Source organism: Aphelocoma coerulescens, chromosome 2 (assembly GCF_041296385.1).
Source record: "Aphelocoma coerulescens isolate FSJ_1873_10779 chromosome 2, UR_Acoe_1.0, whole genome shotgun sequence".
In the NCBI taxonomy this organism is placed as follows: domain Eukaryota; kingdom Metazoa; phylum Chordata; class Aves; order Passeriformes; family Corvidae; genus Aphelocoma; species Aphelocoma coerulescens.
In genome coordinates, this window is record NC_091015.1 from 128,427,421 (window position 1) to 128,452,408 (window position 24,988).

Below are 24,988 nucleotides of genomic sequence, written 5' to 3' on the forward strand. Positions count from 1 at the left end.
GCTCCCTACAGTTCAAAAGCTTGTTACATCTCTCTGACCAATTTTCTGACATAAAGAGGTAATTCTAACCATTTTTAAATGTTTCAGGAAGCAACATATGGTATGCACGTGATATACGCTGTCACAAAATTCAAGGTTGCAAGTGACAGATCTGCAACCGTCTGTGCAACACAAAATTACCATAAAAAAAAGTAGACAAGCAAATACTGCAAAAAACCCATGATGAGAAAAGTATTGTGGAATCACAGAATGGTTTGGGTTGGAAGAGGACCTTAAAGATCATGCAGTTCCAATCCCCCTGCCATGGGCAGGGACACCTTCCACTAGACCAGATTGCTCAAAGTCCCATCCAACCTGGCCTTGAACACTTCCAGGGATGGGGCATCCACAACTTTTTTGGGCAACCTGTTTCAGTACCTCACCACTGTCAAAGTTAAGAATTTCTTCCTAATAACTAATCTAAACCTACTCTCTTTGGTTTAAAGCCATTCCCCCTTGTCCTGTCACTACACAGCCTTGTCAAAAGTCCCTCTCCAGCTTTCTTGTACCCCTCTTCAGGTACTGGAAGGTGCTTCAATGCCCCTCTGGAGCCTTCTCCATGCTGAAGAACCCCAACTCTCTCAGTCTGCCTTCATACGAGAGGTACCCCAGCCCTCTGATCATCTTCATAATTTTGAGACTATCATTTCTTTTGACTAGTCCCGAGTTTAAAAAAAACCGAAGAGAATAGAAAAGTGTCATCAGACTGCATCCTAAAGTTTTAGCAGACATGTTTTGGAGAATTATCTTACTTAACATGTATTTCCAGAGCAACTATGCTCATGTAGCAATTCCACGCACTTCCACGTTTACTTTTTGGTACCGTAATTTTTTGATGCAAAAACAACACTAAAAAAAGCATCCTAGTGTCTATGATGGGCTTAATAGGGATTAAGCACTGTAGAGCTAACACGTTGTCATCATAGCTCTATCTTCTCCACAGAATAATAGGATGAAGCAACATAATGCTATACTTGTACAGCAAACCCCATACCGGATGAGCCACACAGTTGTGTTGACAGCGCTGATTAACCGCTCTACCTTGCATTTGCAGAGATTAATTTCATGTGAAAGCATCCTAATAATAGATGTTCAGACTGAGCTCTGCTATTACACAACAGGACAGTAAATTGGCCAGTAGGAGATTTGGGCCTTGCTGAGAGATAATGATGAATACCTGTCAGTACAGCAGTTGGTCTACTTCCAAACAACCTAAAAATACATATCCTGCTAATGCTGCTCACATGGGGAAACATGTAATGTCTTCAGTGTATCTAAAGGCTAACCAGACAATCAGTGGTCTAGTCTAACCCTGATAAAAATCCCTTTGAATACTTCTGCTTGATGCACAGTAAACCAAATCAGCTAAAAAGATGGCTGGTCTATAACCTTACTTGTGAGAGTCTCTATCCATGTCTGCCTTTTTTTCAATAAAACAAAGTAGGCAATCATTCACACCCCGAATATGTACAAATAAACCTTATTAGTCAGTATTTATGGCCTATTTTCTGTTGCAGAACTTTTAACTGAAGTGGTACTGCAGTGCTTGTAAAGGCCTTCTGCAGCACTGACTGCAACTATTAAAACTCAGACCTTATTGGTTATGTGACTTTTTTCCTTTATTCCACTGTTGTCTGAATTACTTTTCCTTTATTTCATTCCTTCTGGGGTTTTGTTCCTTCCATCCCTATTCAGAAACTGCAAGACAGGAAGGGCTTTTCAGGGGTAGGACATGCTGCTCAAAACCACTCAAGCTTCAGCAGGACAGGCCATGTATCATTCCATTTAGTTCAAACACAACACAAAACTTCAGAAGTCTGTTCCAGTTGTCAATTTTATTCGAAAGGTGTCTTCTATACATTTTTAATATATAGAAATAAATATGAAAGGCCTATACAAATATCAACACTTAGAGAGTACCAATACTGCCCTTCATTTTTTATACTGATCTTTCAATACTTAAAGGGACAAAACTGCAGCAAACAGCCCACATACTTAATAAAATAAATTTTACAAAATCTCTGATAACAATGCCCATTCATGTCTAACAGAACCTTTCAGATTGAGTCCTCTTTTACATATATGCAACCTCAACATGAAATATGTTCAGCTGCCTTTGAGATGTTCACAACATAGACCGATGTACGTTTTCCTCAAGATGGACAGTAAAAAAAAGTCATACTTAAGTTAAACTTCAATGCAGGAATTCAGCATTATCACTTTTAATGACATGCTGTGTTAACACAGTATTTTTGAAACACATTCCAATAAATTAAAAAGAACACAATCTTGCCTTCAAGTAAAACCAAAGTAATTTAAGGAACTTCAGAACGGGCATTTGCTTTTATATAACACGATTCTTCCCAAAGCTTTAAAAAATTTAACACTACATAAAATGTTTTTGATATAAAAAATTATCATAAAGTAAGTAAACCTTTTGCTTCTTGTAAACCACAACTGACAGCCAATTTGCCATAAAGTGATATTTTTCTAACACAGGGCATCACCCACATGCACTTATGCAATGTCACTAATTTACACATTTAAAAGAGCATAAAGCCAAGTCTGTGCTTAAATGGTGACAGGAATGAATAGTATATCAAAAACAGCTGCTCCTTCAAAAGCTGGTTGTTTGTTGGAGCTTTTTTTTTGGGAGGGAGGTGGTATTTTTTTTTTAAGAGAAGGTCAAACCGCAACAATATTGAAAGGAGACCACGTCATACACCAAAAACCTCTTTTTCTTTTCTGAAGGAATTTGTCCTCATCCCAAAACTAAAAAGTTCCCAGATGTTACTTTAAGAACTGTAGATTAAAATTCCTGGAAATCAGAAGAAATATTTCAGATATTTCCTATTTGGACAATAAAACCATAGGCTTTAGCTAAGAAAAAATACAACATTATAATTTGTGGTAAGTGCACAAAAGCCCAATCTTACAACTCTCTCCTCTTGATTCAATTGCTTTCACTTAAGGAAAGTATACAGAACTTCGCTCTCCTTCATTATTTAACTTAGATAAATAACTGTTTGAAAAATATGTATGTTTAACAGTTTACCCACATACTAAATCTAAAGGGTATTTGGGAATGTCTTTCCTGTTTTTCAAAAGAACTACTGCTTTTAGAGTGTTGTAACAATTTTCTCTTTCCATCAAAATAAAGCTTTTTGAGCTCATGTTATTAAACAGTACTGTCATTTCTCTTTTTGATGTTTGAACACTTGGCTCATTGTTTCAAAAGAATTTGTAGATTCAGTAAGAAGTAAATGGGACAAGTGTCTACTCAAGGGCAGACATCCAATATGGCTTGGCTTGGAATAGCATTTGTGTTGTAGGGCTCTCATTCGCAGCATCGGAGTAGTTTCCATAACAAACCTCCTTGGATCACTGTAGTTCTCTAATCAATTTTCACTCCTCTGAACCCTTTCTGAGCTCACCTAGCAAAACTAAACACTTTGCAACGCAAGTTTTACAGGCATTGCTAGAGGTTCTGCAGGCCAAGGGTGGTGGGCTGTTAGCCAGCACTGTGAGAGGAACCATCTCAGGAAAGTTTTCATATGAGTTGTATGGCATTAATCTGGCCCACAAAACCTCCTTACAGTGATGAAGGTCAAGACAGACTCCAGCTCTGCAGCAGGTTTGACATTCCTGTTAGAGATCCATCATGGTGGGGATGGGAGACAATGACAGACCAAAAGGAAGACAGACCATATACATAAAGGCTTGCAGTGTTATTTGGAAAATAAAACCCAAAACAAACCCTAAATCAACAACCCGCACACTTCCAAGGTAGGAATGCATCTATCAAAAATTAAATTTTGCCCCATTATGAATGATTTGAAGTTTGAGTTCCTGAGCTTGATACTGGACAGGGGAAAGGGCAAAGGCAAGTGACTTCTATCTTAAATTATACCTCATTATCGTTAGGACAGTCTTTAAAACCTATTATTAGAAGAATGAATAATTTACAAATGTGACTTCAAGAATATTATAACTAAATAGTAGTTATAGAAGTTTAAGTTCAGAAGACCTTAATCTTCTTTCTTTTGTGTTTGAAATCGTTCCATTAAAGCCCTAAATATATTTCCTGGTATTTTTTGGTGTTTTTCAATGAGAACTTGGACTGCTGCTTTTGTCTGTAGGGAAAAGAGAAAAGGCTTTGGTCAGAAAAACTCAGCTTTATACTGCTCATATAATAACACAATTTCTAGGCTCTTTTTCATCCTTTCAAATACCACACAACTACTGTAAGCTTAAAATACTATTCTTCCATATTTAAGCCCAAAGGATGTAATTATGGCAACACTGCCATGAAACAGACCAACGAACTAGTGTCGCTTATCTCTGTGTCCACAAGCTCTATTAGTGATATGCAAAAGTCCAACGACAACAGAGTAAATTCATGAAGAGACCTAGGTCTATAAAGCCTGTCAAGCACCTGCATGATGTACTGCAACTCAAACTCCTGCCTATGCCCAGGTTTGCATCAGTAACATTCTTCCAGTGGGCATCAACTTTGCTTCTATACATACTCAGAAGCAGCACTGGAAACACCCTTGTGTCTCAGCACATTTAAATTGTACAAAGTAATGCCCTCTGGATCCAAGTCCCCTGAAGGAACTGGTTCTGTAACACATGATCAGGACACTTAGCTGCATGTGACAGCAGCTTTCACTTTCACTCAAAAAAACAAACAGGCCAAGGAGTGCACAGCAGTTACTCTTATTATATAAAAGCTCTACAGGGAACATTCAGAAGCAGGGCAACATGCAAAAGCTGTGGTGAGAACACACCATAATCTTCCTATTCTTCCTAGACAGGCACAGACTAGTGAATTCTTAAGGCTGGAAGCAGAAGAACAGAGAATTATTTGCCTCTGTACACTAGTGGCCAGCAAGGGCAAATGTTGGTAGAATGTTGCTTGTTGGTACAAGCTCCCACTGTTTACATGAAGTAAGTGATCAACTGTTAAGTCCTTGGAGAAGGACTTTATACATCTGGTCCTAAGTGACTCTACAGATCTAAAACTTGCATTAGGTAAAAGATTTGAGCTTAACATTTTTTCTATATATCTTGGGAAAATGCATACAGTGCCATAGCCTGAATCATGAGAGACAACTTTAAAATCACTCTAACTAACTAGGATTCTAGGGAATTCGCATTCTAGGGGCCTTCTCTAGCAGAATTGGAACTTAAGTCAGAAGTAAGTGAGGGCTGGCACAAATGAAAGATGGCAATGTATGTTTGAAAGTAATTTAAACACATTCTGAAGTCCTGTCAGGGTGAACTCACAACAGAAACAACCAGTTTTCCATAACCAGGGCCTAAGATACGGCAGACAAACATTTTAAGAGGTTTTTTTTGCAGAATCTTAATCATAGGGTAAACAGATGAGGAGAAACAACTGAACTGACACCTGCATGGTCAAGAACAGTCTCTCTCTCAAGTGAAGTTTTCAGAATATTATAAGTGACCATCTGTGGAGCTCTCAAAAATACCTATTCCAGCCCACTCCGTCTCACTGCTCCACCACTTAACTGGTTTATGTCTTTGCACTGTGAAATCTATTAATAAACTGAATGAACATAAGGACCTAAAAATCCTTTCTATAAGGCATCCAAATCTGATTTAGAGGAACATTTAGAAGTTAAATTGTTGGGATAGAAGCTGGACAAAACAGAAACACACTACACAAAGCAGTGAAATTATTTACCTTTTTTAAAAATTGTATGTAATTCCAACAGTTTATGAACACAGATTTGCTATGTTTGAAAGGCTTCTTTAGTATTTTTCTAGAAACACAAGGAAGCAGAACGCTTCCTCTTGGGTGAGGTGCTTCTCTCTGTCAACCCAGAGCTGTCTTATCTGACCGAACTTCTTCAGTCTTTAAAGCAAGTTGTTTCTCAAAGCAAATATAGGGTGCAATAAACTTTAAAAGACCTAGAATATCTGCAAGTTGTAGCAACAAAAAGATAGCATTTAAGGACATTCAGAGTTAGGCAAGTACAAAACTTACCATGATTCCACCAATTTCTATAACTGGCTCCTAGACAGAAATCATTTGACAAAACTATTGCAGTGGTTTTTGTCAAAACATTCAATATTTTAAATTTATATATATAGATATCTATCTTACCTTCTCAGCTAGTTCCTCAGCAGTCATATTTGGCTCATATGGAATGGGTTCTCCAATAAATGTACGTAGCTTGACTGGAAACCCCCCGTACAGGGGAACTACTGGCAATCTAACACGCTCATATAGTGACCTAAGTATTTCTAATGTGAAAAAATGCAATGGAAAGCAGGAGAAATAAAGGTGGGGAAGGGAAGGGAGGGGAGAAGGGGAGTAGGGGAGGGTAAAGGAGGGAAGAAAGAGAGAGAGAGAGACTGAGATTATTCTGTAAAGATTTTTTTCTAGTATATCTTAACATTGAAACTGGCTTGTAAAGTAATCTAGCCCCCAAACCAGACTCTCAAACGTGTCATCTCAAGTGCTATCCTACCTTGACTGTCATTTCCTAAAAGCTGCATTAATGATAACATCAGACTTGTTTCTACCCTAACTTGGTGTGAAATCTTTCTTCCAAAGAGTAGCTGAAACGAGAAGGAAGAAGAGGAGAGAAATTCAATAGCTGCCTCTCTGGAGAGGAAGGGAATGCTACGCAATACAGGTTACAGGTTCAGCTCATTTGACAGGTTAGCATTAGAAACTAGTATTGGAAGACTGCACTGTTCAGTCCCACTGAGGTCTAGAGGATCAGAAATAGCCTTATCTGCCTAAAAGTCAGTCATGCTAACATACTGAATTGCTCTTTCAGATCACACACTGGTTGCATATAAACAATATAAAAATAGAGAAAAAACAGGTATTTCAATCAGCTCTAAGAGGACACTTTCTTCCCCACATGCCACCTTCTAAGAGTTTATCCCAAATGTACCCAGAAGAGATTCTTCAAAAAATGTGTGTTAATATTATCTTTCTCAATTTCAGACAAGAAATTCCATTAACTGGGGTGTTGGCATAAAAAATCCTTACTGATCAAGATGTGGAATTTTCTGTACACAACCTACAAAAACAAAGACAAAACTACTGAAACTAGAGTAACACCTCCAGTGATCAAGAGAGTTACACTGCTCTAGCAACTCTGCTGTAGAATGCAAGTAGCATGAATTATTTTGGCTTCAATTTCTTCTGTTTGGGATTCTCCTGAACACAGCAACAATTAACTGCTGTTTATTTTTGTAGAGCATGGCAAATGTGTGAATTATTCTAGCTACATCTGATGCCTTGGCTTTCTCCATGCAATCCACAGCTCTTAAATGGAGGGGGAGAGAAACTGAACTGTGTCACCCTGCAGCCTTCTGATGAAGGTGATGCCGCCATACTTGAGGCAGAACACGGGGTGTGGAGGAGACTTTTTCAGGCCCCTCTGCTAGATAGTAACCAAGAGAATATAACAAAGAAGGAGTTTAACCCCAGCAAATGAGCAGAGATGTGGGCATCTAATCATCCCAGAGATGGACCCTTCAGACAAAGAGCCATCTATTCATGTTCTGGCTGCAAGTTCCATAGAGATAAGGAAGGAGAGCTGCCAAATGCAAGGTTTTGTGAGGAACCACAGGTCTAGGGCAGAATAGAAAAGCAACTATTAAACTATTAAAGATTAAATGTAGTTCAAACCATTCAAACTTTAAGTGCAGTTAGAGGTGTAAGCACAGAGTTTTAGGAGGACATTTAAAGGAATTATGTGTCAGTTGCAAACCTGTTTGCCTTGCACCTTAACAGACAGCAGAAAACCTAGGGTTGGCCTAGCAGACACAAGCAGAGAAAAAAGTGCTTTAAATCTTCCTGCCTTTTTCTGGCTCCTTTTTCCTTTCTACTACTGCTTTTCTAAAAGAACACTGCTATGTGGAAAATAACTTAGATGAACCAATACCACATCTAATGCTGATATTAAATGCTGATAACATCTCTGAGCTCTACCAGAGAGCAAATGTTGAGAAACAAGGCTGTGTTAAATCTCAAACTTATATGAGGATTATTTCTAGACACACAAATGGAAAAATAAACTACAAAAAAATAGAAAATATCTTACTTATTCCTCCTAATGTCCTAAAGCCTTCTCGAACATTTTGTGTAAACATAGGAATGATGGGCTAGGAGGGAAAAAAAATAATTAAGAATTTAAGGAAGATAGCACTACCTAAAAAACTTCTACCTCACTTAACAAGCAAATTAATTTCAGAAGTGTTTCTCAGACAAGGATTTATAGAGAGCAAAATAAGTATTCTGAAGTTCTTCTGTGACCTTCTGCCATAAGGTTTCAAACTGGAGAATACCACAAGATTTCAGTGAGTCACTGTTTCAGCAAGTGTGTTTTCTTAGAGCAGTCCAGAATTTCAGAACCTATGGAACATTTGGGCATCCCTCCCCCCATCTAACAGTGTTCGCACAGTCGTGACTTAAGTGCTTAAACCTCTTACCTAATTTGTAGTTATGCTCAAAGGGAAGAATTCACAGGATTGGGACACTAAACTTGTCTGATTCCTCTCTGCTATGCTGATGGTATTGCTTCACACTTGATGTGTCATATTCAATACATGTCCATGACTTATTTCTGCTGATGAGTACTTGGAATGGTGTTGAATACTTCAAGTTTTTATTGCTGTTTTTGAAATTGCAAACAGCTGTCAAGATTGACAAGAACTGTGAGGGGGTCACCTACTATATAAAGTTTTTCAAGATATTTTTATAGTATGTCCCCACTGTACACAGCATCATCAGAAATACAGAACTCTTCATGGGATTTTCATGCACTCAAATTCTTTTAAACTTTTTAAAGACAAGAATGGAGATGAGCTATCACATGTAACTTTCCAGACATGCATCAAGTTGGGGTTTTTTTGAGAGAAAAAAAAGTTTGTAAATAGTTACAGAGAATAAAAAGAAGTGCAGCTGCCTAAACTGAGTATCTTTATTCTAGAACAATCTTATTTGGAACATCTTATTTTTTGACATAGAGGTAGAAATTTTTTTTTTATATGACAGAAATTCTGGCAAAAAAACCTGCTGAAATGAGACAACTTCAACAAGTTGAAGGTCCCAGTTTTAGACACATTTTTCTGATGTTTCAGACACATTCTTCTTTCCATGAGGAGTTCTGCTTATGATTCAAGGTGACTTAAAAGTTCATCTTTAATCTAAATAAAGATGTTTTTCCCACTTTCAGCCTGCCTCTGACACTCTTCCTATATTACTGTGTCTTTCAGGGGTGTTTTTAAGGGGGATGAAGTGATGCCGTGATGATTTTTTGCCTTTTCTTTTATACCCCTGTTAGACCTTTTTGCAACTTCTGTATTCTTAGTGCTTTTTGCCTACATTCTTGGACTTGTTTGTTCAGCTGGGAGACTAAACATTTTAGAAGCTTCGTAGTTAGGGGACCAGTGTGCCCCAGACCCCAAGGTCCTCTCCAGAACACATTCTGTAAACTAAGATAGAACCATCCAGGGGAAGGTTCCTTGGGGAGGGGGGCTCATTCAAGCCTCTCATTGAGTAATTTTTGATAGACATGCTAATTAGTAAGACCTATAATGTTATACCAGATCTATTGTGGGTGTGCACTGCAGTGTGCATTTCGGTACATTCGCCTTGGATGTCGTGCACCTAATGAGCCTTAAAATAAATACCAAGGTAAAATCCCTTTTTCCCTTTTAACTGTGTCTGACTCTTGATTTTAAAACCCGGAAGAAGCATCAGAAGCTTCAAGACCCTTGTGAGTGCATAAACACACATCCAGTGAAATAAATGTAACTAGTACAATCATAGTTGAATCTCAAGTATGGCCTTTCACATGCTATTACAATACATTAGTAAAATCTAAGCCTGTTGAAATACCTGTTTAAGCACTGTTATTTTCCTTGTGAGAAAAGTGATGCACACTTGGATCTCAAAAGTAATCTGTTCCTATACAAAACCAAGAGATTTAACTAGTCTCTCTTTGACAGTACCTAAATATAAAACTCCTGGTGTGAGACTTGCTTTTAAATTAGGTATATGCAGACCTATGGACATATGCACATATTTTTCAAGTACAAATATAGAATGAGAGGGACTCTGAAATGATTACTAAAATAGTTACAATTCAAACATATCCCACACTGTTGTGCCTTAACAGTTGGTCCCCTATGAATAGCTATGTGCCTGCTGACCAAGCCCAATGCTGTATATTAGAACTGAAGAGAGTTCACACCTGTGACCAGCTTCTCCTGCTGCTCTGTACGCCCTGGACATCCCTCACTACCATAAAATGCCAATACAGTATGTAGTGCCAGTGAGTCTATACCCTGCTGGGTCACACCACACTTCAGTGAGAGAAGAAACAGCAACATTGAGTTGGACTCCGTGATCCTGATGGTCCCTTCCAGCTCAGCATATTCTGTGACTCTGAGCTGTAGGGTTGTTTCCCAGCCATGCTGGGCAGGGAGGGCTAAGCCATCACAATACTAACCAGGTGTGTGCAAAACAGCACATGCTTGTTATGGAGAAACCATCCTGGACTTCATCTCTCGTTCTTTTAAACTCTGGATTTCCTAACCACACTATTCTTTGCTGACTCTAAAGCCTTCTTATCTATCAAAAGCAACAAAAAGAGTCTTGAAATGTAGTTCCTACAGCAAGTAGACCATACTCATGACAGTCAGAAATCTAACATCAAATATATGATAATCAAAACAGCTTTCTCTGGAAGAAAGTACTAGTAACTTAACATTCTTTGCTTCTCTTCCATGATGTGTTATACTTACCACTTTTGCATCAATGGCCACCTGAGCAAAGCCCTTCCGATTACTCCACAAAATAGTATACATTTCATCACTAAAGAGTGCTTCCCGAAGTCCACCCGGGGCAATGGCTAACAGACAGCCATTCTTCAGAGTCCTGACACAAGCTTCTTTTGGTCCATGTATAATTCCTAGTACATCAAGTAGTATTTTGAAACCTGTAGGGTAAGATAATATTAATTCAGAAAATGTTAACTCATACTACCATTGAGTACAGATTCCCAGCACAGAACACTATGGCTAAAACTTACTTGTCTAATAAGCTGTGGCCCCAAGTCCCCAAGAGGGAATGAAGCATTAAGTCCAACTTACAGATTTTGGTCTCAATAGTTGAAGATTTAGGGGTTTCAGTGGCTTTTTGTCATAGTAAAGTCAGGTGTTATCCCACAATCAGGACTAAACTGAAAAAGAACTGTCAAGCACTCTGACATCTTTCAGGTGTCCCTTCAAAGGAGTTGACTCAAGGGCACTGGCTCCTTGCTCAAGCTCTACTGCTCAAACATAGCATTGTCCAAATAAAGAGCAACAAGAAGCAGTACCAGGAAATTGTTGTGGTTTTGTTTTGTGAACTTTGGCAAAGAGCAGTCATGCATAAGAAGGAGAATGACAAAGAAAATGCATCATTCTCTGCATTACAGATCACTGCAGCAATTGACTCTGGTTCAGTCTGTGAGTACCTGGATGGCATTTCATACAAAGAGGAATCTGGTGAGCCTCAGTGGGGTACACTCACCATCTGTTAATATTGAAGTTTTTAACCCAAGGTTACATAAACTCCTCATATCACCTTGAATTTGACGTGTCATTCTGACCGTTCATTCAAGAAACGGCAGAACATCAAAAATTTCCTACAAGCATCAAAAGGAACATATCTGATCAATTCAGACAACTAGCCTATTGTGAAAGGACATAACTAGCATAAACCTTTGTTTGTAGGAAATAAGTCCTGTTCAGTTGGTTCAACAAATTTTAAATTTATACAGTATTTATGAGTAGTGCATACCAAAATGGTAACTTTGGATGACTGGGCAAAAAGGGAAACATTACTTCTCTTTCTTGAAGTTTCACACTGCAGCAAACAACCCTATCAGCCATAGCCAAGGACAAAGAACTGATCTAGTCAAGTTTGCCTCTCAATAACAAATGAATAGCTGTGAGTATAAGCACACATTTGTTACATACACACACATGCTAAAGGAGAGTCTAAATATAGTTAAGAAGACAGAGGTCTGTCTTATCTTACAGCTCACATAAACTAAGGGCTTGGGAAGAAAAGCATGAGGCAACACATCATTAATTTATTCTTAACTTAACTCTGATCTCTAACTAGTCTTTGTAGCTGGTGTGAGTATAATTACTCCCAACTCATATCTATATCCAATCAGGGTCTGACCATACACATGGCAACAGGATACAAGCTGCATTACACCTGTCTCATATTTTGCTGTGCCTGCCTCACACACTGCTGATGACACTCAGTCTTCATCTAGTAGCATCTGCATGAAGGAACACCTGAAATAGTTTACCTAATGGAAATTCATTTCTTTAAAGTGCTTTTTTTGTAGGATTTTCAATAGCTGATTTTTACAATGCTTTACATTCCCAAAGTAATTAAAGCTCTCTGGAATGTACCTGGTGGTAAAAAGCTGCCTGTCTCTAAGTTCATTCTGTCAGTGAGCTCAGGAGACAGACAAAACAGACATGAAAAGGCTCGAGACAGCAGGAAAAGAGACTCCAAGGAAGCAGAGACTGCGACACCACCATTCCTTTCTGAATTGGATACATGGGTGAAGAGGCAGGGGGGAGGCTGTGTGTGACAAAGCAACACCATGAGTTTGTCCAGTTCAGATATCAGTAAAAAAAAATAACAGAATATTGACAGAATACAGACAATACAGCTGTATTTCCCACCCTTGACTTTGAGCATCAACTTCATATTCTGAGCTGTACTTCATAGCCTTGCCAGCAGATCATACATTACTATTGACAGCTCTGCTTCAGTACCAAAGAGGAACCTGGCTCCCTTAAAGCAGCTGAGAGACAGAATCTGACAGTGACCCTGAAAGGACAGCCAGGGTACCTGTGTCCAAGGCAAAGGTCATCACGAAGTTAGAAGAAACACTGGCGTAGCACCAGGTGGCACTGAATGAAAGTGACCAAGAATCTATTTTTTTTTCCATTTTAAACAACAAAACAACTCTCAGAATTATCTAAACACTATTTTTCATCCATACAGAACATGCTAATTCTTCCAGACATCAAGAAGTTCAACCCCAACTCTGCCCTTTGCCCCAACACACTCTTTTCCCATTTTCCACAAGACTGTGTTGGCAGAAATGTTTGGAAGCCCTTTGGAGAGAACCCGGTAATGCATGTAACATTGCTCTCAACTTGTGCACATTTCTCTATCTTGGCCCCAGTGACTGTTAACATCAGAGCTGTCAGCTACTGGGCAGCAGGATGGCAAGGATGTCATCATTTTCCCAAGGTTGACCTTTAGGCCCCCAGATAGAGAGGAACCATTTAGACCATTGAATCCAACCTTCCACAGCTGTAGGTAATCACACATATATATCTGCAGAGAATCTAGCTCACAAGATACTTTGCAACACCTTGTGCACGTAACAGACAAGAAGCCAAAGCTCCTTTCCTCTGGAACATGACAGGAAAGGGACTGTCTTAGTTACATAAAATAGCAGGCAACCTTTTAAAGAGGCCTCCCAGATGACTTTAGGAAGCAAAAAAGGCCCATACTATTGCAGAGGATGATGCAAAAGAACACAAGCAAAATCTCAGTCCTCTCTGAACGCTTTGGGAAAAGTCTTTCTCCTAAACTTAGAGAAGTCAATGTATTTCTGAGCACTACACAACTAAGAGTCTACAGGAACCAGAAGCCTGGAATACTGAGCTGTTTTTCCCTGTGGCTAACCTCTAGTTATAAAGAAGGAAAAAACGAATGCACATGACCATATTTTATATCCTTCTCCTCCAAAATGCAAGGAACAAAAGCATACTTAATACTGACACATCCATGTGTGTCTAACAGACTCCCCAAATGCACTACCACCTCTTCCCATTTCCCCTGCATTGAGCATAATAACTTTCAGTTAAAAACATCTTCTAAAAAGGCATCCAATTTAATCTGAACACTTAATCAAGATCAGACAGCATTAGGATAAAGTTACATAGTCTTTCTGGTTTGATTCACAAGAGAAGCAGCATCTAGCTGAGCTGCCAGTCATAGATTACTGTGCTTATTTTGAAACAATCCAGAACATTTTCTGGGCTCTTTGGGCTTGTCTCCCTGAACAGCCTTAATTCTTTCACAGAACCAGAGAATTATGTAGATTAAAAGGAAGCTCTGGAGGTCGTCTAGTCCAGCCTCCCACTCAAAGCGAGTCCAACTAGATCAGAGCCGCACCCAGTGGAGTTTTGAAAGTCTGCAGGGATGGAGATTCCCCAACTTGTCTAAGCAATCTGTTCAGTTGTCTGATCACTCTCATGTTAAAATACCTTTCCAAATGTCTAATCAAAATTTACTGTGTTGCAACTTGTCTCTGCTGTTTCTCATTCTGTCGCAGAGAATAGTCTGACTTCTTCTTCTCCCCACCCTTATCTGGTACAGGCCAAACAAATCCAGTTCTCTCAGCCTCTCCTTGTACACTGTGTGCTCCAGACCCCCCAACATCCACTGAACATGCTCCAGTGTGTCAGTGTGCCCTGTAGTGGGGAGTCCAAAACTGGACACCATATTGCAAGATGTACTTGCACAGGTGCCATGCCAATGGAAATAACCTCTTCACTCAAGCCACTCAACTACATTCATGCTAAAAAGGGCTCAGCGTGCAGTTCATCTTCTTTGCTGTAAGGGCACACTGCCAACTCACATTCAACTTGTTGTCCACTAGAATTATAAGTCCTTTTCTGCAAAGCCCCCTTTTAAACAGAGTACTATTGCACAGAATTGCTCCATCCCAGATGCACAGCTTTACATTTGCTTAACTTCCTAATATTTCTGCCAGTTAACTTCTATGAAGTTCTGAAGACAAGCTTTAATGCCCAGTATATCGACAGCTCCCCCCAGTTTGGTATCATCAGTTAATTTCCTGTGCATGCTCCAACCCCTCATCCAGGGTTTCTATAAAAACACTAACTAAGCAGCAGTGGTCCCAGTATCAATCCCTGAGGAACACCTGTAGCTGTTAGCTAGATGGTGTATGCTGAAACCAGTTCTTCAAGACCAGCATTGTTTCTGCAATGCTACTGAACAATATTTGAGGGACTCATAAGTATACTCACACTTAGAGCCTTATTTTAAAGCAGAAATGGAGTAAAACATCATCTTCCAATTGATAAACAACTCTGCCTATATAGATACAATATGGAGCCAAATCTGCATTAAGAAGTAGGTTATATTAGTCTGTATGCAAAAGATTTGATGACCAACTGACAAATGAATCTGTTGGCAAAAGCAGTCGTAGAGGCAAAGCTGTACTGTGATCAGTATGAAAAAGTTCTTTTCAGGGACTAAGACTGAAATAAACCTATACCAACAAAGACAGTTTTCTTATATTAGTTGGTTCCACTAAAAGCACCAGTACACTACAGAACGCTCCTTGTAATTCATTTTGTGAATTGACAGGCCTTTAGTCACAAACCAAACTTGGGAAAGAAAGTGGGTACTACTGTATTTCACACAGACAAAAAACAAACCCCTCACACAATAATTTCATCAGCTGGCAGTGCATTGCACTAAGCTGTCCAGACAAAATCCTGCCCTACACATATTTTTCATTTTCTACCTGCTTTACCTCATGCTTCACACAAGCATGTTGAACACTTCTCTAGCTTTCCTCCAAAAAAGATTAGACTTGAAACAGTCTTCCTGGGGACAGGTTCCACTGCCCACCATGCTCAACTGGATAAGAGTTGGGTGGGACAAGAAAATACATTGTCTCTCCAGACTAGTATTTTTAACTTATAAGGTATTTGTTCCAAACAGGTTAATTCTTAATCAGTTTACACCACTCATTCTGCCTATATTAATAAAAAAGAAACATCTTATTGAAGTCTTTCCTAATGATTAATACAGAGAACACTGTTTCTCCTACAATCTCCTCTTTGTTTCTAAACACCCTAGAGTCATCACAAGGTGTTGCCCAGACAGGACTATGTCCCGTCCTCGCATGGGCCAGTCTCATTCTTGTTTGTAAAGACCATGCTCTGTTTCAAAACTTTCACTAAATTTGTCTGAATGTCTGTAGTGAGAGCTGTGTTCCTGCAACATGACTTTTATTAATTACACTATTAAAAAATTAAAATAAGAATTCCAAAACTGCTTGTTTATAATGAAGTACATTACCTGGTAATCGAAAGACAAAATTATCAGCTACTACGGTACACGTCCTCTTCTTTGTTATATGAAGTCTAGCTGAGAAATAGATATAGTCAACAGGAGTAGCTCCATGATAAAACACAACAAGTCCTGGTCCTGGAGGAATATTTTCGACACCATGAAGCTCATAACCTGTTAGGAGTTGAAAGTGTAACAGATGTTAAATTTTTATACAGTTCTATCCCAAAGAAACTAACTTGCAGCAAGCTGGCAAACTGAAACCAACACCGATTGAGAAGTGGTAAGAGCAAAATAAGTCAAGAGGTAACTTGCAGCATCTACAGGAAACACAAGCTGCTTCACAGAGAATACAAGTTCCATTTAAGGCACCACACTTTGAGAAAGAGCAAAAAAACCCAACATTAAAACAAAACACCCACTCTCACTGTCTTGAACTGTATAATTTATCCTTATTTTTTCAGTTCACTGTTTTCAAGGAGGCAAAGTCCTCTGAGTCAATCATTCAAGAGAAATCAAAATAAGGACTGGAGTGGTGAAACAACTATTTCAAGCTATTATTAACCTTTCAAAGTTCATTGCCACCAGTGATTGTTTCAGAAGATTTGAAATGACAGCACCGATTTATATGTCTCTTTTTACTCCAGGGTAAGAAGCTTATCTTTGCTACTTCTCTCCAAGTCATACCTGTTCCAGCTTTCAATCACTATATACTAAAAGCTAGTTGGGACTTTATATGCTTAGCTGAAAAATACATAAACACACATAAGGTTCTTACTGACCTCACATTTCTATTCAAGTTACAGCGCAGAATATATTTAATTAACATAATATGTCAAAATGCATCAGTATAGAACATGTTCAGTTAATACCCAGTAGTACTATTACAGTATTTTTTTTAAAATAGAGTAAAACAAGCTAAAAAACAAACCACAGAAAAAACCAACCAAAAAACCCCAACCAACTGCTGTCACTTCTTCCAAAGTTAATCAGGTCTGCAATTCCCAGACCATTAACTTAATTTAATTCTGGAGGTACGCTTGGCTCTCCTCCCTCTATTTTACTTTCTGGAGTGGAGCTGCAACACATTTCAAATGTGTCATCTGTCCCATCCCAAGGGAGCACTAAGTGCACTCCACACCAGCCAACACATAGAGCATTGGCATTATACATGTAAAGTTACAGGTATCACACAGCAGGTTTCAGGCTTGGTTTGGGGCTTTTAGTTGTGGCATTGGGTTTTTTTTAATGTTTGTTTCGTTTTTGTTTGTGGTTTTGGTTTGTTTGGTTGTTTGTGGGGTTTTTGGGGTTTTTTTCTAATGCTGTTAGATTTTAGGATGAAAAGTTCTTCTTATGATATCCTTATTAATCAAGTGAGGGAAAAAATAACTGCAAAACATTTCATTCTTTAGCAATACAAGTGTATAGATAAGAGGGAAGCAGCTGGCAGGGCAGAAAAAAGTCACAGCTGTCAATGAGGGACCAGATAAGAATCTTCTCGCACAAATAAAATGTCAGACCTTACAAAAAGAAAAAGTTACTAAGCATTAGAAGAGCCAAGGCCTTAAAAAAATAATTTTCTTGTGAAAAAAAAAAAAAAGTAAATAGCTTTTTATTGTGAAGGGAGCACTTTAAGGTCTTTGATGTAGCTGTTGATTTTGATGCAGTGTACTTTCCTAGATATGAAAGTTACATCTTAGTCTTACAAAGCCTATCTGATACAGCTGCTGCACCATCTGGTTATCAATGCCTTGAAAACCCGCTTCCCTTTGACTAGAGAACAAATAGAGATGATTTTCAAGAAGGACCTATTCTTTATGTAAATTGCTCTTAAGTATCTCTTTCTCCTTTAGCTGCATCTAGACTGAATGGCTCTGAAAGAGACTTACGATGTCCTTAGACAGAAAAGCCAAATCATTTATTATGTCTGTCTTTATAAAGAAGTAATAGTAGAAGGACAAGGAACAGGACCCTTAGTTTTGACATTCTATTAGAGAAAGTAGCTGTCCAAAATACGAAGACAAATTAAAAAATAGGGTTCTGTAACAGTATCAGGCTCTAAAATGAATTTCAACTAGTGAGTAAATTGACACTATGTGCTCCTTTTAGCCATCATTTGGCATTTTATGTAAGACTGGCTAAATGCAATTAAATTATGCTAACATGTGCTGGCTGACATACCAGCTATCAGGGAACTGGCATTTAACTTCCAGTCTTCATATATTGACCCTGAAATGATACAGTTAATTGATCTAGTTTTTAACACAACACACATTTCAGGTCTTCTTCAAATGAGGAAATCCAGGAATTGTTAAAAAAAGGAAAAAATGGGAAAAAAAGGCAATTTAAAAAATTGTGCATATATTCAACCAGAACAGAGATCTTATTTTACAGCAGCAAAGGAATAAATGCAAAAGACAAAAAATTTACATTCAAAAAGGTCTCAATCACTTTTTTTTTCTCTCAAGCACCACTGACAGTCACTCATAAAACAGAAAACAAACCTGGCCTGAAATGGCATGCACCAGCACCAACGACCAGGCATATTTGATAATCTTGAAAGCTAAACGAGGAATAAGAGCTTCAGAAGTTTTTTATGAAATGTCAGATCTCGCTTACCATGCCATATTCTTCCATGTCCATCCCATAGGGTAGCCAGCATTTCTCTTGCACCTGCCCAAACATCATGGGAATAAGCTTCCTTTAATTCATTCTTCCTTTTATAAATATGAAGTAAAAGGATGGAAACGTAGAAGAGAATGACGATAACTCCTGGAAGTACAACGACTAGTACAAGTGGGAAAAGCAACCACAAAATGTAGAATGCATAACTCAGATAATCTCCAATATGCTCCACACCAGTCCATTCTTCCAGAATGTAAGTCAGGCAAGTTAAGTAGGACATAGATGTTGGTCCTGCAGTACAGGATTCATTTCCACCTGTCATCTCCTGTTTAAAATAAAATTTTTAAAAAGTAGATGAATAAATGTTCCAAACAGATACATCTGCATATACTGTTTAATCATATAATAAACCTGCCTGATATATTTTATTCATACCCCACATCCCAGCAGCACCTGTTAGAAGCATAACAGTTCATACAGCAAACCTTTTACTTGATCTTTATAGTCCTTTTCTTTTGTGTACTGGAAATGTTGACAATTCTATTGAGAAAGATGGTGCAATTGCTTAATTTCAGGCTAGGATTTTATCTCATTGAAAATTGCTCAACTTGAACAGATCCAGAACATTTATACTGTTACCAATACCAATTAATACTCTATTTTTGAATTTCAAAAGCTGCATTGATTACTCTAATTTATTGTTACAATAAAATAAAACCTTCTCTCAAGCACTAACTATAATAGGAAACAGCACAATCTCAAATCCAGTGCTTTAAGGAAAACCTACTGAACACTTCTACTCACTACAACCATAGATGACTCAGGAAGAAGACTGGCTCAAATAACAAAGTCTCAGCCCTGGAAAGACCTTTATTTGTACCCAAAAATTTACTGACAGTGAAACTTCAAGACCCGGAGCACAACACTGAAAGGCAGCAGGAACAGACAAGGAAGAAAAGATCACAAAAAGTCCTCTTTAGAGTTTTAACTGCTCTGGCTTTACTCTGTCTATTTACAAGAATCTCTCTACTCCAATGCCAGCTCCTAAGACACCAGCCCATAGAGGTCAAGCCTGGAATTTCAGGCTTTCTGTAACTCTAGAGCAACAAGTTTTTTCTTAGCTTTGTACAATTTAGGGGACAACTTGCTATTCACTTCTGCTACAAACACAGGACAACCTGAATGCTTGGCTATTTTAGCTACAGTGCTTGAACAGCAAACCTAATACCTCTGGGAACAAAAGTTATTCTAGTCTAGAAAAAAACTACTTGGTCAATATTCCAACTTCTGCTAGTCAGGACCAAGAAGAAAAACATGTTGCAACTGTGAAATAGGCTAGTCGAGAAAAATTAATTAAGAACAGTATTTCTGAAAGAATCTAAGCTTGAAGCTGTTGTGTTTTGTTTATTAAATGTGACTTACAGCAGGTATGACTGCAAATCTCCTATGCCTAGACAGACATACATGTCTATCTTTCTTTTGCTCTATTTTTGCAAGAAACAAGAGACTGAAATACAGAAGATAATACTGCTATCAGAACCCCAGTGACAACAAAAATTACAAAGCAGATCAATTTTATTCCACATTTGCTAAGGAACACTGAAACACATACTAGAGTAGAACTCATTTCACTTAGTTTTGTGTCTCAATTTTCCCTCACATTCTGACAGAGCAAGGATGTCCCTTCTCCTGGGCTGGTTTTGAAATCGGCCTCTACCCACATTACTCAAGATAACTCCTGTTAATGAGAAGAAAGCTGATCTTTGCTCCCACAATCCATGCCTGTTCCAAACTAATTCAGGCTTACACCATTTTGCTCCTCAGCATGTTCTTGAGGACAGTGTGTGATGGGAAGCTGATTTATCTCCAGCAACATATAAGCACATAGCATTAGTGACATGCCCTTCATGGATTTCATGCACCTGTACTTGGGGTGTGAATTAGGGGGAAAGGATGGGAGAGAATGAGTGTGTGGGAGAGCAAGAGAAAACTCTTTTTCCTTCCAGTTGCCAGAGCCGAACTCCAGAACCTGTCAGGCAGCAAACACCCACAGCAAGTATAAGAAACACAACTTGTGAGACCAAGGAAGATTTAGGAGTAGCATTCAACACCACAATATTTATCAGATTGTTATGCCTGGACTTCTCCAATGGCTCCACCTACTACCTAGAGAACAATATGGAGCATGGGTTATGGCACAGAAGCATTTCTTCAAAACTGAGAGGTATTATGTAGCTTAAAAGACTACTTATAGCTATACTCTCCCACTACTATATATTTTTAATTGTTTATGGCTTTCCCCAAACCCCAAACACTCCATCAAGTAAATTTAAAGTCCTGTTCACACATGTCAGTCTTGCAAAATATTACATGTCCTTTTGCCTGTAATGTTCAATGCAATACCTCAAATGCAATCACCACAGTTTTATAAGTTTACTTGCATATCTGCGTGCTAACCTGCAACAGAAATTAAAATCTAACATCTTATATGCTACCAGCCACAGAGGTAAGAGCTAAAGCACTGCCTTCCCTTAGGGACAGTCAGCTCTACCCTGAACAATGCTGCTTCCTCACCTTGAAGAGAATCACAGGGTAACTTATGCTGGAAATCACACTGTCCAACCTCTTCCTAACTAACCAGTTAAGCCAGGTTGCTCAATGACACGTCCAGTCCAGTTTGTAGTATCTCCATGGATGGAGATCCCACAGTTTCTTAGGGCCCCTAATCCACTGCCTGAATACCTTCAGATTGGAAACGTTCTCCTTTATTCTAGTTCTAGAGTTCCCCTTACTACAGCTTGTGTCTGTTGCCTCCTGTCACTTTGCTGCAAAGATTCTACTTCCCCCTCTATAATCACTCATTAAGAGCAGCAGTAAGGTCCTCACAATGTGGGTACAGTGGCAGTGAAGAAGGGAAGGCAGATTATGATCAAAAAAAGCCCAGGAGTTCCACACTGAGTACAGGTTCAACACAGTTATTATGTGTTCTTATATAGTAACAGATAATGAAACTTTGGTCTGTTCCAACTTGCTGTTTAGCAGTTCAAAATACACATTTTTAAGTTCTAACTTCCTAATGCAGCAGCTTACATCTTTCACTAGTTCACAAAGATGCAATTTCTCATTTGACTAATGACAGCTCACACCGACTTATGTTTACACTTCAGGCTTTAGGAAGCGGAAACAAGGCAAGCACACAACTCCCTTCACTGACTTCTAGCACATGACCCAGAAAAAGCCTTAACTAAACTACAACAGAGGCCTTCAGCTGCAGTCAGCAGATGCTGGGATAACTGAGACCCTACTGATCACGATAGAAGGAGCGATTATGGACAGCAACACACTGCTGTAAATGACACACAGCACGATTTCAGCATGTATATGCAATGTGTAAGTGAAACCCCTGGAGGACATCCCAGTGTTTCCAAACTAGAAAGACACTGCAAAGCAGCAGCTCAACATGTCCCTGCCAACAGAAACACACGGGTACGGAGGGCAGTTCTACCAGAATTAGCACTGCCACCACAAGCACACAAAAAAAAAACCCAAATAAGCGAAAAATACCAGAAGACCCTGATAATCCTGCTAACATCACCTGCGACAGGGGAGACCCTAGAAGTCAGAGGGGGGTTAAGTCCTTGTTTAGGCACAGGAACTGGCCTGGCTTCCGTGACGGCTGGTCAGTGGTTCCTTCCGCAGGGGGATGCAGGGGGTCTTGGCTCGCTTTCCTCACACGAGGGACACGGCCCCGGCCCGGCTGCCCCCATGAAGCGCCCCCGGCTCCCACCGCGCTCCGCCCGCAGCGCCTGTCCCGGTGATGATTACAGCAAGGCCCCGAGCTCGGCGGTGACAGAGGCCACCGCGGAAAGTCACCTCCCGCCCGGGCATCTGCGGGGTGGCAGCGGGGCCCAGGCCGGGACCCTCCACCCGCCCGGCAGCGCCCGCTCACCTTCCCCTGGCGGCGGCGGCTCCGGCTCCAGCCCCGCGTCCCTGCCGGGGCCCGGTTTTACTCTCCGCTCGCCGCCCCCGCGGAGGCCGGGTGCCCGCGGGGCGGCCGGGCCGGGGCGGCTCCCGGCGGCGGGGCGGGGGCGGCCGGGCGCCCTGCGGAGCGGGGGCGGCGGCGGGGGGCAGGCAGGGGAGCGGGAACTCCGCGCCGCCGGGGGCGCGGGAGCCGCCCGGACCCGCGTCCGGCACGCACCGCCCGCCGCTTCCGCCGCGGCGGGGGGGAGCGGACGCCGCCAGGGGGCGCGCGTTCCCCGCGAGCGGGTGGGGCGGGGCGGCGGGGGCAGAGGGCGCCCCCTGGCGGCGCGGGCGGGCAGGGTGGGAGCCCGGAACCACGGAATTCCAGAGGGGATCGGGCCGGAAAAGACCTCCGAGATCATCGAGACCACCCTGTGACCGAACACCACCATAACAGCTAGACCACGGCACTAAGTGCCACGTCCAGTCTTTCCCTGAATACCTCCGGGGACAGTGACTCCACCACCCCCCTGGGCAGCCTGTTCCAATGTCTGATCTCTGGAGAAACCCCTCCTAATGTCCAACCTCAACCTCCTCTGGTGCAGCTTCATGCTGTGTCCTCTCATACCGTCGCCGGTTGCCTGCAGAAAGAGGCTGGCCCCAGCCAGCTGAACCTCCTTTCAGGGAGCTGCAGAGAGCAGTGAGGTCACCATGGCTGAGTCTCCGTTTCTCCAGACTAAACCCCCAGTGCCCTCGGCCCCGCGGCCGTGGCACCCACCGGGAAACACCGCGTCCCACCCGCTCGCCCTCCCGCCTTGAGCCCCGCCTAGCTCCCAGCCGCCCCGTCCCGGTGCTGCCAGGTGGGTGCCATCCTCCTTCTCCAGCCCCGCTGGTGCTGCCACAGCAGCAGCAGCAGCATCCATACCTGGTACCCACTCGTAGCCACTGCAGGGAGTCAGCGTTCCAGGCACTTTGTGGTTCGAACACAGCATTCACGGTGCTGTTAAGGCACTCCTGACTGCCCGGCGGCTGTGGAGGTAATCCCTGGATTTACGTATAAAAAATAAATTAAATAATGGATTTAAAAATAAAAATCAGTCAAGGAAATAATCAGTGTTCCAGTGACACCGGATGCAGCTCCAAACACACACAGGTATTGTTGCAGATACCCTACCTGCTAGGAAGACATGGAACACTGCCATGGCTGCGCCCTCAGCCTTCCATGAGATTAATTTGGCTCTCCAGATCCCTGCCTGCTGTGCTTTTCTGACCAGTTGTCTTCTACATGTACATCATGTGCCTGTTCGACATCTGCAGCTGCTCGGTTGTGCAGTTGTACACAATTTACTGTGTAACTTTTTCCACTGTCATCCAATTAATGAATGAATTGGTCACAGCCCCACGCCTGCCAGAATTCAAGAAGCATTTGAACAGGCACGGTGTGATTCTTGGGGCTGTCCTGTGCAGGGCCAGGACTTGGGGCTCGATGATCCTTCTGGCTCCCTTCCAACTCAGGATATTCTATGACTCTATGATTTTATTAATTTACTGTGTTATCAGTATGATATTTTTCCCCAATGCAAAATCTTGTAGTTTGAGCTGGTTGAACCTTATACACAAGAAAGCTACAAAAACAGAATTTCCCTGCATTATTTGCTGGGCATACTATACCTTAGAAGAGTCATAAATGCTGCTTTTATTTTGAGGCAGGCACAGGTCATTTGCTGGTGTTCTTTTTTTGTTGTTGTTGTTGTATGAGGGAGAGGCTAAAAAATAAGGGTAGCAGGGGAGTGATTTGATCTGCAGTTACATTTCTATTTGTATGCAAGAACTCTAGTTTCTATAACACCAGTTTTAGTTCTAATTTCTATAATACTGCTCTAAAAAGAGTAAAAATTTAGAGGGAGCCACTAAAATAATATAATAAGTGCATCTTATTAAAGCAGTATTATAATGTTTCTGGAAAAATTGTTTAAAATTTTTATTAGGAAAATTACATACATCATTCAAAATCACTCCTGTTTCTCAATAATAATTTTGTCTATCATCTTGAGACCCCAGAAAATACTCTTAAGACAACTGTGACAGAGGACAACAAATAGAAACTATTTTTTACTCCAATTCACTTCAGAGAAGCTTCAGATAATGCACTGATGCTGCTGAAAGATGTAATGG

The 24,988-nt window shown here is 40.6% G+C and overlaps 1 protein-coding gene across 4 annotated transcripts; it reads right to left on the reverse strand.

Moving 5' to 3' along the window:
* Positions 1-1,855: 1,855 nt before the first annotated feature.
* Positions 1,856-23,753, reverse strand: LOC138105111 (DGAT1/2-independent enzyme synthesizing storage lipids-like). 4 transcript variants are annotated; one of them, XM_069004758.1, is made up of 7 exons: positions 23,739-23,753; positions 18,848-19,178; positions 16,238-16,402; positions 10,840-11,033; positions 8,133-8,193; positions 6,173-6,312; positions 1,856-4,172 (listed from the first exon to the last, which is right to left on the reverse strand). In XM_069004758.1, exons 2-7 carry the CDS (start codon positions 19,173-19,175, stop codon positions 4,068-4,070), a joined length of 993 nt encoding a protein of 330 aa, XP_068860859.1. In that variant the 5' UTR covers positions 19,176-19,178; positions 23,739-23,753; the 3' UTR covers positions 1,856-4,067. The 4 variants fall into 4 exon arrangements, 3 of the variants coding, with proteins under 3 accessions (XP_068860859.1, XP_068860857.1, XP_068860858.1); XM_069004756.1 differs by lacking the exon at positions 23,739-23,753 and adding an exon at positions 22,803-22,929; XM_069004757.1 differs by lacking the exon at positions 23,739-23,753 and adding an exon at positions 22,449-22,786.
* Between the last annotated feature and the right edge of the window lie 1,235 nt (positions 23,754-24,988).